Below are 12,989 nucleotides of genomic sequence, written 5' to 3'. Positions count from 1 at the left end.
AAAAAAAAAAAAAAAAAAAAAAAAAAAAAAAAAAAAAAAAAAAAAATTATTGGTTTTGTAGATTTTATAACCTGACTTTAGGAATGCCATACTTTGCTTGTAGGTCGATTATAGCTTCTATTCATGGAATCAAACAATGATGACCACAAACAAACCATGGAAATTTTCTTCGGTTAGAGTTCTGGTTGTGGATGAAGGGAGTTTGGTGTCTGTAGGAATCTTCAAATCGGTCTTAAATTTATTGTGTGAGCACTCCAAACTTTCTAAGCTCATTATCCTTGGTAAGTTAAAATATTGTTGGAATTCTGATGTTTATTTCAAAGTATTGTGGTTAGTTGGTTGTGTATACCACTTAGTTGGTTGTTTACACCAGAACTGATACTAAAGCTACACTAAGTTAAATCTGACCACTCTCCTAATCAGCTTGGGTTGTTCTGTTTTGGCCAGGATATTAGCAGGCTAGGATGTGAAAGAAATAGGGTTGTGAAGGGTTACTGCTAATCACCTAAATGATGGCTATTAATATAGTAAAAGTGCCACAGATTCAGAGTAAATCAGGATGTGGATCATTTGGAAATAATAAAAAGTTTGAATTATAGACCACTTAAAAGTAATTTTATGATTCTAAGCTAATAAATTAGACCTCACCAGCCTCTTAAGTTCTTCCAATTCTGATAATATTCAGTTAGATTCTCTTGGGTTGTCATGCTTTGTAGAACATATGATTTAATGGAGAAAAAAATAAAATCACAATTGGAGAATCAAGTTGTATATAAAAACTATTTTTTTTTTTAGGTACTTGAGAATGTATTTTAAGCAGTTGATTCTATTAATGGCTTAAGCCTTATCTCTGCTTCCCCAGTACATGTTTTCTTATATTTAGGGCTTATTTGTTGCAAGCAAAAAGTATTTTTGATAGAGCAGAACATCACTATAAGATTACTGGAATGTATCTGTTATCAAATGCATGTATTTGTTGTATATTTTGTACACTTATTTTATCTATTTGAGGCTATAGATTCTTCCACGTTCAGTAAGACATTGAACATGATTGAAAAAGGGACTAACTACAATGTCTAAGGCTCGTTTTTTTTTCCCCCTAATATGTTGACTAAAACATATGCCTCTACCCCGTTTCCCTGTGGTTATAGGTATGAAAGATGTTCAATTTAGATTTTGTCACCTTATTGTGTTATTACTATTTTTATGTCTTATACTGTTTAAATGTTGTTTTTTGTAAAATATTTAACTTTAAACTCTTAAATAATTTTAAACAATCTTGGGGGTATTTTTTCTCAGAGTAAGTCTTCCTACTATATCTTTTTTTTTTTCTTTTAGGTGACATTAGACAGTTACCCAGTATTGAACCTGGTAACTTGCTGAAAGATCTTTTTGAGACTCTAAAGTCAAGAAATTGTGCTATTGAACTAAAGACAAACCATAGAGCAGAATCTCAGCTAATTGTGGACAATGCTACAAGGTATAATATTACTAAGAGTTTGCATTTTCTGTCTCTTGTATTAGAAATAAAAAAAAAAAAAAGGCATTTGAATTAGAATGATTTAGTACAATACATTTACTATACCTTTTAGCAAAACTCTTCCGTCCTTCAACTATAAACCTTTTGCCCTACAGTTAGAAAAGCAAGGTTAATGTTTTTCATTACTGGTCCAGCATAAGTTATTATTGAAATTTAAAAATGGATGAGGTTTCCTGATTTTAAAAGTATGTATATGAATTAAAATTGTATTAAGCTTAAGGACTAGAATAAGCCCAAGGGGAATAGAGATTTGGAAATACGTGCAAGGGAGAATTGGGTAAGAAATATCTCCTAATTTTTGTGGGAGAAAGCAGAAGGCAAAAGAATTGAATGTGGTATTTCACTCCTAGATGAATCCTAGAGGCACCCATGGCATCTTACTTCCTTTAAATAGAAAAGAACCCTTCTCTTCCTTTCATCTTTGCATAAGCCTTTGGAGTTATCCTCTGTCAGCTCAGACATTTGGTTTCTCCATAGTCCATACATATGAAAATCACAGTCATTATTATTTCATGACATTTATTTTGATACAGTCATGTGCCACATAGTGTTCAGTCAACAACAGATTGCATCTATGACAGTGGTGCCATAAGATTATAAAACTATACTTTTACTGTACCTTTTCTATGTTTAAATATGTTTACATACACAAATACCACTGTGTTACAATTGGGTACAGCATTCAGTACAGTAACATGCTGTGCAGGTTTGTACCCTAGGAGCAATAGGCTGTACCATATAGCCTAGATGTGTAGCCTAGGACATACCATCTAGATTTGTGTAAGTGCACTCTATGCTATTCACACAAGGATGAACATTGCCAAATGGTGGATTTCTCAAAACATATCCCTATCATTAATCGGTGTGACTGTATTAAAATCTCTAGATACAATGGGACCTTTGAATACTGAGTCTCTGTTAGTCATTGTACCAAAATGTATCGCTGGTTTTTACTCTTTTTTACAAAATGTTTTGTTGATTGAACATCTTCTAGGTAGGATGTAGCAGAAACTAGAAGAAGGGTGTCCAGTCTTTTGGCTTCCCTGGGCCACACTGGGAGAAGAATTGTCTTAGGCCCCATGTAAAATACACTAACACTAATGATAGCTAATAAGCTAAAAAAAAAAAAAAATCCTAAGCCAGGCACGGTGGCTCATGCCTGTAATCCCAGCACTTTGGGAGGATGAGGCAGGCGGATCACCTGAGGTCAGGAGTTTGAAACCAGCCTGGCCAACCCAGTGAAACCCCATCTCTATTAAAAATACAAAAAATTAAATTAGCTGGGCGTGGTGGCAGGCATCTGTAGTCCCAGCTACTTGGGAGGTTGAGGCAGGAGAATGGCGTGAACCTGAGAGGCGGAGCTTGCAGTGAGCTGAGATTGCACCACTGTACTCCAGCCTGGGCAACAGAGCAAGACTCCGTCTCAACAACAACAACAACAACAACAAAAATTAGCTGGGCATGGCGGTGGGTGCCTGTGATCCCAGCTACTCGGGAGGTTGAGGCAGGAGAGTGACTTGAACCCTGGAGGCAGAAATTGCAGTGAGCCGAGATCGCGCCATTGCACTCCAGCCTGGGTGATAGAGCACGACTGCATCTCAAAAAATCGTAAACAAAATCTCATAATGTTTTAAGAAAGTTTGTGAATTTGTGTTGGGCTGCAATTAAAGCCATACTTGGCCTCATGTGGCTTGTGGGCCAGACAAGCTGGAACTAAAATATTCAAAACCTACTTTCTCTAAGCCTCTGTCTACCTTGGTGGATAAAACTGTGGGAGTAGAGGAGGAATTGACAGGAATAGGGTAGACAGTGTGGGTTCATATTAAGACATTAAGAAAACTAATGGAGTTGGATGTAGAATATTCTTTTCCTGTAATCTTTCTGCTTCTACCTAAAGGCCACCCCATTTTTGGTAGATGATTAGTCATTTTAAAGTCCAAGAAACTTGGAGGAATCTAAAGCATATTAGATGTCTCAGAACTCAATTTTATCTGAATCTCAGGAGTTCTTTTTAGTAACTCTTTCAATATCATTTGGTTCTAGCTGTGCTCCTTTCATCATTTTGTCTTAATCATAATGCTCAAATATTTATTGACTGTGAAGGATCCCTGCTATATACCAGGGGAAAGCTCCTGGAGGTAGAAGGTGCTACATACCTTGGGTCAGAAGCAAAACAGGAAATCTGTGATGATTCTTAAGGTCCCAATTAAATCTGGCCTATCGCCAGCAAGAATAGCCTCATTCCCTCTCTGTTCCTTTCCACTTTTGTTTGGGAAAGGGTAAAGAAGACACAGTAGGGTACCACCACCTCTGATGACCAGGCTGCTGTTAGGTCTGGTCAAGGAGTCAGTCTTCTTCCAGATAACCATACCTTACTCTGTTTTCTGATATGATTTGCTAGTCTTGGAAAATGTAAGAATGAAAGAAGGATGAGGAAGAAATAGAAGCAACTAGATGTGGATACTTGGTTCAGTAGGGAAACTGGGATTATATGTGGAATATACAGAGAAGAAAGGAGGAGAATATAGTGTAAACATGTGGAAAAGGCCGGAACCAGTTCAAATTAATTTAAATAGAAAGGGATATGGAGTAAAATGGGCCTATTTGCCTCCCAATTCTCCTGTTTTCTATTTTTGTGGCCTTGGGCAACCCACTATACTTGACTAAACCTCACATTGTTTACATGTGAAATAAGGATAATACCTTCCTTGCATGGTTCTTTTGTGGTCTGGAGATAAACAGACCAGGTTTTCAGAATGGTGCCTAGTAAACCCTCTGATAATTTTTTTTTTTTCCTGATCCTATTAGTTTGCTAAGGACTGATTGCTAACATGTAGTACCATAACTTTATTGTCTTCTATTATAAAACTCATTTACTGTTTATAATGCATACCTGGATGACCCTTTCTCTCTGTTATCTATTAATAGATACTAATTATTATAGGACATTAGCTCTGATCATATATGAAGACATTTTTGGATGATAATGTTCTTTGCGCGTGTGTGTTATCTTTATTCAAGAATCTCAAGACGCCAGTTTCCAAAATTTGATGCAGAACTAAATATCTCTGATAATCCGACATTACCCATCTCAATTCAAGATAAGACATTTATTTTTGTCAGACTCCCAGAAGAGGATGCCAGTTCTCAGTCATCTAAAACTAATCATCACTCTTGTGAGTATAAACTTCTATGAGATGTAGGGTTAAGTATAAGTATTTAAGTTTTGTAACATAGTTATTAAATGACTAGTTATAATTTTCTTTGATGGTAAAGAAAAATATTGCTAGCAAAAAAATGAGACATTGAAAATAAATGAACTAACTTAGTAATCATCAAAAGCAGAATACTCTAGAATTTTATAAAGAAGTAAGCTCTTGACACATAAATGCTCTGTAAATTTTGTTGAGTGAATAAATGGATGTAGGTGATTTTGTTTAAAATAAAGCAAAGCCCCAATAATTCAGGTTTATTTAGGAGAAAGTAAGTCTTAATTAATGAAGTTTTTCCTTCCTTGCAATTTGAAAAGGAAATACATTCATTTTGAATACAAATACTCAATGCTAATAAAAGCAAGTACTTTTATTTTGTTTCTGAAACAAAAATTGTGACTCAAACTATTGCCAAGTTTAATTCCTAATAGTTCTGTTTTATAAAGTGAGTAGAAGCATGCCTTCTAATTATGGATGTTAGGATGACAGCAGGACAGGGTTGAGAATGAATGTGGGACAGGAAGTCTTCTCCTTTATGTATATGACCTGTGTCATGTTACTTAACCATTTGTAAAATGGGAACCATAGTGGAACTCCCTGTGGAGCTATTATGAGGGTTGAGGGCATTCATCAGTTATGAGACACTCTATAAATGTCAGTTTGTTGTGACTAATAGATGTTATTAAATTAGCTATTGCAAGTGAATTTATTTAAATAGATTGAACCTATCTATTGATCTTTATTTTCATTATAAACTCACCTAACAAACCTTTTAAAGATGGTGTAATGGTTTTCTCAAAATTGACTTAGTAAAGGTTTAAATGATTGTTATTGAGGACTTTTTGTAGTTGCCACTGTTCTCAAAGGTATATCCTTCCCACTTAACCACTTTCACTGTGTATGTGAAAGTGATGACATACAACTTTATCTGTTAGCCTTTTCCCCTTAGTGTGTGTCCCCAATCTCATTTCCCTTGGGTTAGTGATCATTCACATGTTACAACAATGTATTTAAATAAATGAGATCATACATAGTGTTCTATAATGTGCTTTTTAAAATTTATTGTAGAAACTATTTTTTTCTTTCTATTTTTCATTCAGCAAATACTTATTAAGCTCCTGTTATATACTAGATACAATAGATGAAGCAGAGGAAAAGATTAAAAAGATTGTCCCTGGGGTTATTGTTCTTTCATTCTAGTGTGGGAAACAGATAATTAAAAAGTAAACAAATATAAATATATTTTCAAACATCAGAGTACAAAGAATCAAGTAGACCTAACTGAATACTTACTAGTGACTGATGAAATTTGTTGCAAGATTGCTTTAGATTGTGGGGGCCAATGGTTTGAGAAACAATACTCCTTAAAAAAAAAAGTCAACGATACAGGAATGTTTGAAGTAAGAATTAATGTTCCCTGGTAATTTTCCTTTCTCTTCTTCCCCCAGGACAATCCCATTAAGGTCACACACACAGTAAAAGCTTGGTGTTTATCCTTTTAACCTTATTGTATCCATATACAAACATATTTATTTCAGTTTTACATAAATTGGTTTGTAAGCTACATATTGTTTTGTGACTTGTAAATGTATGTTAAATAATTAATAGCTAATGTTTATTCTCACAGCTTAGTTAATAGTAAGTCCTATTTACAGATGAGGAAAATGAGACTTAGTTAAACAGATCTCTTTCTTTGCCACTTCACTTAATTCTACCTAAAATATTGTTGGTTTTATATCTGGTACCCATTCTTTGCATTAATGAGAATATACTTTTTAAAAAAATGGTCCATTTTAGACTGGTAGCAGAGCTTACCTGATGCTGCTTTTCTAAATTGAGAACTTCTGCTGGAAAATTAGTCTCTTCTTCAAGGACATTGAGTAAATATTCCTCAGAGAAGCATATAGTACTTTTTCACTAATAATTAAGTTATTAAGTAAATTATGCCCATTATTACAAAGTACTAAGACCTAAGACAGGATTCATATTTGGGCTAGAATTTCAGAGATGCTAAAATGTGAGGAAAATGTATATCTCAGACTTAATAAAATACATTGTACATATCGATCTGTAAGATTTGGAGAAAGTGAAAAAAGCAAGGTATGGAACAGTGCCATCCTGTACATGTAAAAAATAACAGTATCCTGGGAGACCTTTTGAAATTCCTGCTCCAGAAGCCAGGGGTTGGCTGAGGGTGAGCTGAGTCTTGGCCGTTTTCTAGCGGTAATCCTTCCTTCATCTGAAAAATGAAGGGCTCAGCAGGCAGCTAAATTTGTCTTCCCAGAGCAGGGCATCACGAGGCATGGGCTTTTTTATTCCCTTGTGATTCTTCTGCTACTCAGGAAACACATATGGGAAAATGCTTGTACTTCCATGAGCCTTAGTTTTCACATTCACAATATGGATGTCATCAGAAGTGAGACTCTCCAATGGCTGTAGGGCATGAGCATCATTGGAATGGATGCCCCCACTATGCCAGGGTTAACCTTTTAGTTGCTAGATCATGGGGAGGTCTGGGGAGAAGGAAAGAGATGGTTGGGGTGGGGAGTAGAGCATTGTGTTGTTAGGGGAGTAGCTGTTTTCCAGCTAATACGGAAGTATTGCTATGTTTTAGACAAGTACGTGCCAGTTGAATATCAGCTCTGAATATAACAGCACCTACCACATGTGGGTGTCCTGCATATTAAGTGATATAACATATAAGGCCTGTATATTGTCAAGTTGTGTAACTCATTACTAATATGATCACAAGAACTTAAAACAGGATGTTTTACATTAGTCATGCTGTTACACACTTTGTACTCCTGTTTATTTCTTAAATTCAGTGTTCATAAACCATCAGCAAATACACAGTGAGTCTATTACAAATGGGGAACTGTCCTGGCCAGGGGTTGACCTCTCTGTTGAGGGTGGGTTGTCTTGGAACCCTTCTTTTCATTCTCTTTCCTATTGCCCTGGCTGATGTGGGGAATGAGGTTGACATTCCCATGGTGAACTTGTATTCCATTTGGTGAGATATTTTCCCAGGGCCCCTTACCAGGAATTCCAAATTAGTTTCTTCGTCGAAATTGTATTATAATTTGGTGATTTTCTGTGTTAACTTTTTTCTCTTGAATTATTAGGTTTATATTCTGCAGTTAAAACTTTACTGCAAGAAAATGACTTGCAAAATGCAAAAACATCACAATTTATTGCATTTAGAAGGTAAAGCATTTAAAAGATTTTAATATTTTTAATCTAGCTTTTAAATCTCATACTTATTAATATAGATCCTATTTGGATGGGAGATTCCAATATTTCATCACTGTTAATTCTCTTTCTTATTTTGGGGTATATCTTTGTTAGACATGGCAGAGGGCACTTTCTAAACAGAGCTCTTTCCACCAAGTATTATATTTAGAAGTTCATGGGGACTCTGAATGGAACAGAAGCTTATATTAAGATAAAAACTACAGGCTGGACTCAGTGGCTCACACCTGTAATCCCAGCACTTTGAGAGGCCAAGGTGGGCGGATCACTTGAGGTCAGGAGTTTGAGACCAGCCTGGCCAACGTGGTGAGCACCCTCTGCCTACTAAACATACAAAAATTAGCTAGGCATCATGGCGCATACCTGTAATCCCAGCTACTTGAGAGGCTGAGGCAGGAGAATCACTTGAACCTGTGAGTTGGAGGTTGCAGTGAGCTGAGATGCTGCCACTGCACTGCAGCCTGGGCGACAGTGCAAGACCATGTCTCAAAACAAAAACCAAAACCAAAACAGAAACAAAAAACTACAAAAATACTATTTCCTAGAGAAAGTCTTGGAAACTTTTTGTAGAATCTAGTATGTCATAATTGTTGATAACAAAAGTAAACCTGTAGCAGGTACCATTAAGGTGACCCCTGCATTTTCGTGTGTTTCAGGCAAGACTGTGATCTAATTAATGACTGCTGCTGCAAACACTACACAGGCCACCTCAACAAGTGAGTGTCTTCGAGAACTGAAACTTTTAAGGAGAGTCCTTTGATTTGCTGTTTTTTTCTTTGCTTTGATGTTTGTCACCTATTTTCATATATTTAAAAATAGTTTTTTTTCCATTTGTGAAATATAATGATCTCTTCAATTAAATACAATATATGAATACATCCTTGGGAATTGATATTTTAGTAATGAGTGGAATAAAAAGAAAAATTAGGAGTGACATTTTTTTGGTTTCAACCTTAGCAGCCTTCAGCTTCTCCAAGATAAGCATGGGGAGTGCAGGGGAATTTTAAAAATTATGTGTGTAGTGTTTCTGAGAACCTTAGCAACAGGATGCCTGCAGAGAGCAACTTAGTGAATGTCTGTCTATCAGAGAAACATGAGTGTAGACAAGCCACTGTGGTCATACGTAGGAAAAATTAATTCATTTCTCTTGAATTGACCAATACCTGCTTTGCACTAAGTATAGACATTCTAAATATGTATAAGATACAGGTGGAGTGCCTGTCTTCTGAGGGAAGATACACAAAAAATCTGTCAGGTAGCCCAGCAAGAGGCCAGAAAGCCTGGGCTTGAGGCCATATACCCAGGGTCCCAGGAACTGCGATGATGGGCCAGGTTGTTTCCCTCTCTCACGTCTGTAAAAGTGGGTATGGATACAGAATTTCCCTTACAGAGTTGTAGTAAGAATGAAATGAAATAATGTACCTAAAGCACTTAGTGCAATAGCTGGCCTATCACCACCACTTCCTCAATTTGCTGCTGTTGTACTGATACAGTATCGTAATTATTATAATAGAAATGTGTATAAGTGCTGTAAGACCTCAAAAAGACCTCAAATAGAGTAATGATAAAAGAAATTGGAGAGCAGAGGATTAATTTTAAAGGAAAAAAAATCAAGATTTGTGGTAACCTTTAGAATATAAGGGAGAGGAGAGGCATCAGCATTTAAGCCAAAATTTCTAACTTGAAAAAATTTGACTGGGAGATGTCGTTGAGTTTGAGGCGCTGTAGAGAGTATGTATAAATAATCAGCTATGGGAGCCTGATTTCTTGTTGCCCATTGGAGAATGAAAGTGTTGTAAAGAAAATATGGGAATTATTCTGATAATTGAATCGAGTCTGAGTAGGAGTTAATGCTTGAACAAGTGAAATGGAGACTTTCCAGACGTTGATTATATATTATCATTTTCTATCCCAGAGACCATCAGAACAGACTTGTGTTTGGAATTGGTGATAAAATTTGTTGTACTAGGAATGCATACCTCTCAGACTTACTCCCTGAAAATATTTCTGGAAGTCAGCAAAATAATGATCTAGACACCAGTGGTGAAGACTTTTCTGGTACTCTTCATGATTTTGCTAAAAATAAGCATGACTTTGAAAGTAATGTTCGACTGTGCAATGGAGAAATATTTTTCATAACGAATGTAAGTGAAAACAGAAGATAATGTCTTTTAACTAATTAGAGATATATTTGGTTATTTTATTGTCCTAGGATTGATTCAGAATCTAATGATATCAGAGTTGACATTCTTGTTTCATGATTTTTTGTTAAGGATTTTGGGCATCCATTTTTATGAAGGATATGGGTAGTTATCTAGTAATGTCCCGTCTGGCTTTAGTATCAGAATAATGCTGGCCTCATAAAGTGAGTTGGGAAGTGCTGCTTCTTATATTTTCTAGAAGAGTTTATGAAGAAACATTTTTAATAAAGTTGAAGTACTTGAGTAACAAAAAACAAGGCATAAACGAGACATATATTTTAAAAAGCATCATTTCCTTTGTTGCTGCTTAAATGTACAAACTATAGAAGTGGTTGCCTTGTATTTATTCTCACAGTGTAGATACCCTCTTTGAAAGCTGTGAGGAAAAGTAAACTTTGCAAAGAATCTACTCAGACTTATGTAGTCAATATAAGAAATGAAATGTAGAGACTTCAAAATAAGAAATAACAGACTGTTCTTCAGAGTCAAATTGAATATAAGTTTCAAAGACTGAAAACTTATATTTGTGTTTATTAAAATATTTGGGTATAGATATATTCAGTTTGTGCTGAAATGCAAATTTTAAGCCTTTTGAAATTCTTAATTGTAATTCTTACATAGTATGTTTGACCCTAAGATAGAATATCTTTTAACATATTTGAATGTAGAACATATTTGAAGGTATGAAAAAGAGTTCTTTGTTTTGGTGACAGGATGTAACTGATGTAACTTTTGGAATGAGAAGATCTTTGACCATTAATAATATGGCTGGCCTGGAAGTAACTGTGGATTTTAAGAAGCTGATGAAATATTGTCGCATAAAACATGCATGGGCAAGAACTATTCACACTTTTCAGGTAAGAGGGGACTTTTATAAAACCCTTTAAATAATTTATCAACCTTACAGCACCTTGCATTGTTTTCATAATTTTTTGTTGCACTTATTAGCAAACAAAAATTAGGAAACAAAATACGTGAAAGTACAGAACATAATATAGAGACGCCAGCCTTTTGCTCTTTTTTGCTCCAGAGCTCTATTTTTAGAAATGAAGGCATTATAGGTAAAGTCTCCTTCTTTAGGTCTTCCCCTCCCTGCCTGAGTCTCCAGTATGGCTTGGCATGGCACTGTACTCATCTTATCTTTGGTTAAGTTCTGATATTTTGTTCATCATGAATCCTTTTGTGCCTTAATTTTGATTTACAAAACTGTTACATTAAAATATCTTGATTTATCTTGATTGCCGAGTTTCTTGGCAACCCCTTAAATTTTGTACTGGAGGTGAGTTCCTCACTTGCCTTGCCCTAGTCCTGGGTCTGCCTCCCGCCTTCCTCCGAAGTGACTTCTGCCCTCAATTTGGTATATATCACTCCTATTCATGTAGAAGCAATATATATGATTGTTTTCTGTGTTACTGAGGTTTATGTAAATGATATCATCTTGTTTCTATACTTTTGCAACTAGGTTTTATTTTTTATTTTTGGCCTTATCAGCTTTGTGGGGTATAATTTACATACGGTTTCATTATAAAGTTGGATGAGTTTTGACAAATGTATCCTCTCCCTCCATCTTTGTGAGGCAATCTTTCTTCTTTTTTTTCCCCCTAACTTACGTGGGAATATTGTTAGTTTTACAGAAGAGTTGAATGATACGACAGAGAATTTTCATATACCCTTCACCCAGCTTTCCCTGGTGTTTAACATTTTATGACTATGGCATATTCATCAAAACTAAGAAATTACTATTGCTGTAAGACTGATGACTAAACTATGCATATTTGAATTGCACCAGTTTTTCCATTAATGTCCTTTTGCTGTTCTAGGACAGCATATTAAGTTCAGTGCAAGTTGCCTTTATGCTTTATTTTAATACCCTTGAATTCTCATCTGTTATTAGTGACTCTGTTATGTATCTCTTTGTTTTGAGCTTCCTTCTCTGCTGTTGGTATGTTGCTTTAATGTAAAGGTTGCATCAACCCTCATTTTTTCTTTTTTTTGAGACAGTCTAACTGTGTTGCCCAGGCTGGAGAACTGTGGTGCGATCTTGGCTCACTGTAAGTTCCGCTTCCCAGGTTCAAGTGATTCTCCTGCCTTAGCTTCCCAAGTAGCTGGGATTATAGGCACATGCCACTACGACTGGCTAATTTCTGTATTCTTAGTAGAGACAGGGTTTCACCATGTTGGTCAGGCTGGTCTCAAACTCCTGACCTTGTGATCCACCCGTCTCGGCCTCCCAAAGTGCTGGGATTACAGGCATGAGCCACTGCACCTGGCCCAACCCTCATTTTTGTGCAGAAAAATTTAGGTCAGCCCAAATTTTCTACTAGTAAACAAACATTAATTAGCATAGAGTTTTTTTTTTTTTAAGTGGGTGGGGATTTATTTATTAATTTATCCCCATCTCGGTTCCAAAAAGAATTTGAAATGGCTTATTAAAATGCCCACAATTCACCTGATTTTTTTTTTAGAGGTAAAAAAGGGTGGGGTATGGTGGCTCATGCTTGTAATCTCAGCACTTTGGGAGGCCAAGGTGGGTGGATCATCTGTGGTCGGGAGTTCAAGACCAACTCTGGCCAACATAGCAAAACCCCATCTCTACTAAAAAATACAAAAAAAGTAACTGGGCGTAGTGGTGAGCACCTCTAAACCCAGCTACTCGAGAGGCTGAAGCATGAGAATCACTTGAACCTGGGAGGCAGAGGTTGCAGCAAGCAGAGATTGTGCCACTGCACTCCAGCCTGGGCAACAGAGGGAGACTCCATCTCAAAAAAAAAAAAAAAAAAAAAAAAA

General features: G+C 36.1%; 1 protein-coding gene across 2 annotated transcripts in view; it reads left to right on the top strand.

The window, feature by feature from the left end:
• Positions 1 to 12,989, top strand: part of HELB (DNA helicase B) — a 39,149-nt gene that overhangs the window by 11,719 nt on the left and 14,441 nt on the right. For both annotated transcript variants that reach the window (XM_017871573.1, XM_017871574.1), the window contains exons 5-11: positions 104 to 281; positions 1,339 to 1,480; positions 4,562 to 4,716; positions 7,875 to 7,956; positions 8,658 to 8,717; positions 9,917 to 10,145; positions 10,916 to 11,059. In XM_017871573.1, coding sequence (XP_017727062.1) covers positions 104 to 281; positions 1,339 to 1,480; positions 4,562 to 4,716; positions 7,875 to 7,956; positions 8,658 to 8,717; positions 9,917 to 10,145; positions 10,916 to 11,059 — 990 coding nt within the window. The remainder of the gene's footprint in view (positions 1 to 103; positions 282 to 1,338; positions 1,481 to 4,561; positions 4,717 to 7,874; positions 7,957 to 8,657; positions 8,718 to 9,916; positions 10,146 to 10,915; positions 11,060 to 12,989) is intronic.

This window comes from Rhinopithecus bieti, unplaced genomic scaffold (genome assembly GCF_001698545.2).
Source record: "Rhinopithecus bieti isolate Rb0 unplaced genomic scaffold, ASM169854v2 scaffold_5924, whole genome shotgun sequence".
NCBI lineage: Eukaryota > Metazoa > Chordata > Mammalia > Primates > Cercopithecidae > Rhinopithecus > Rhinopithecus bieti.
The sequence above is the reverse complement of the archived record's forward strand: the minus strand, read 5'-3'. Positions and strand labels throughout refer to the sequence as shown.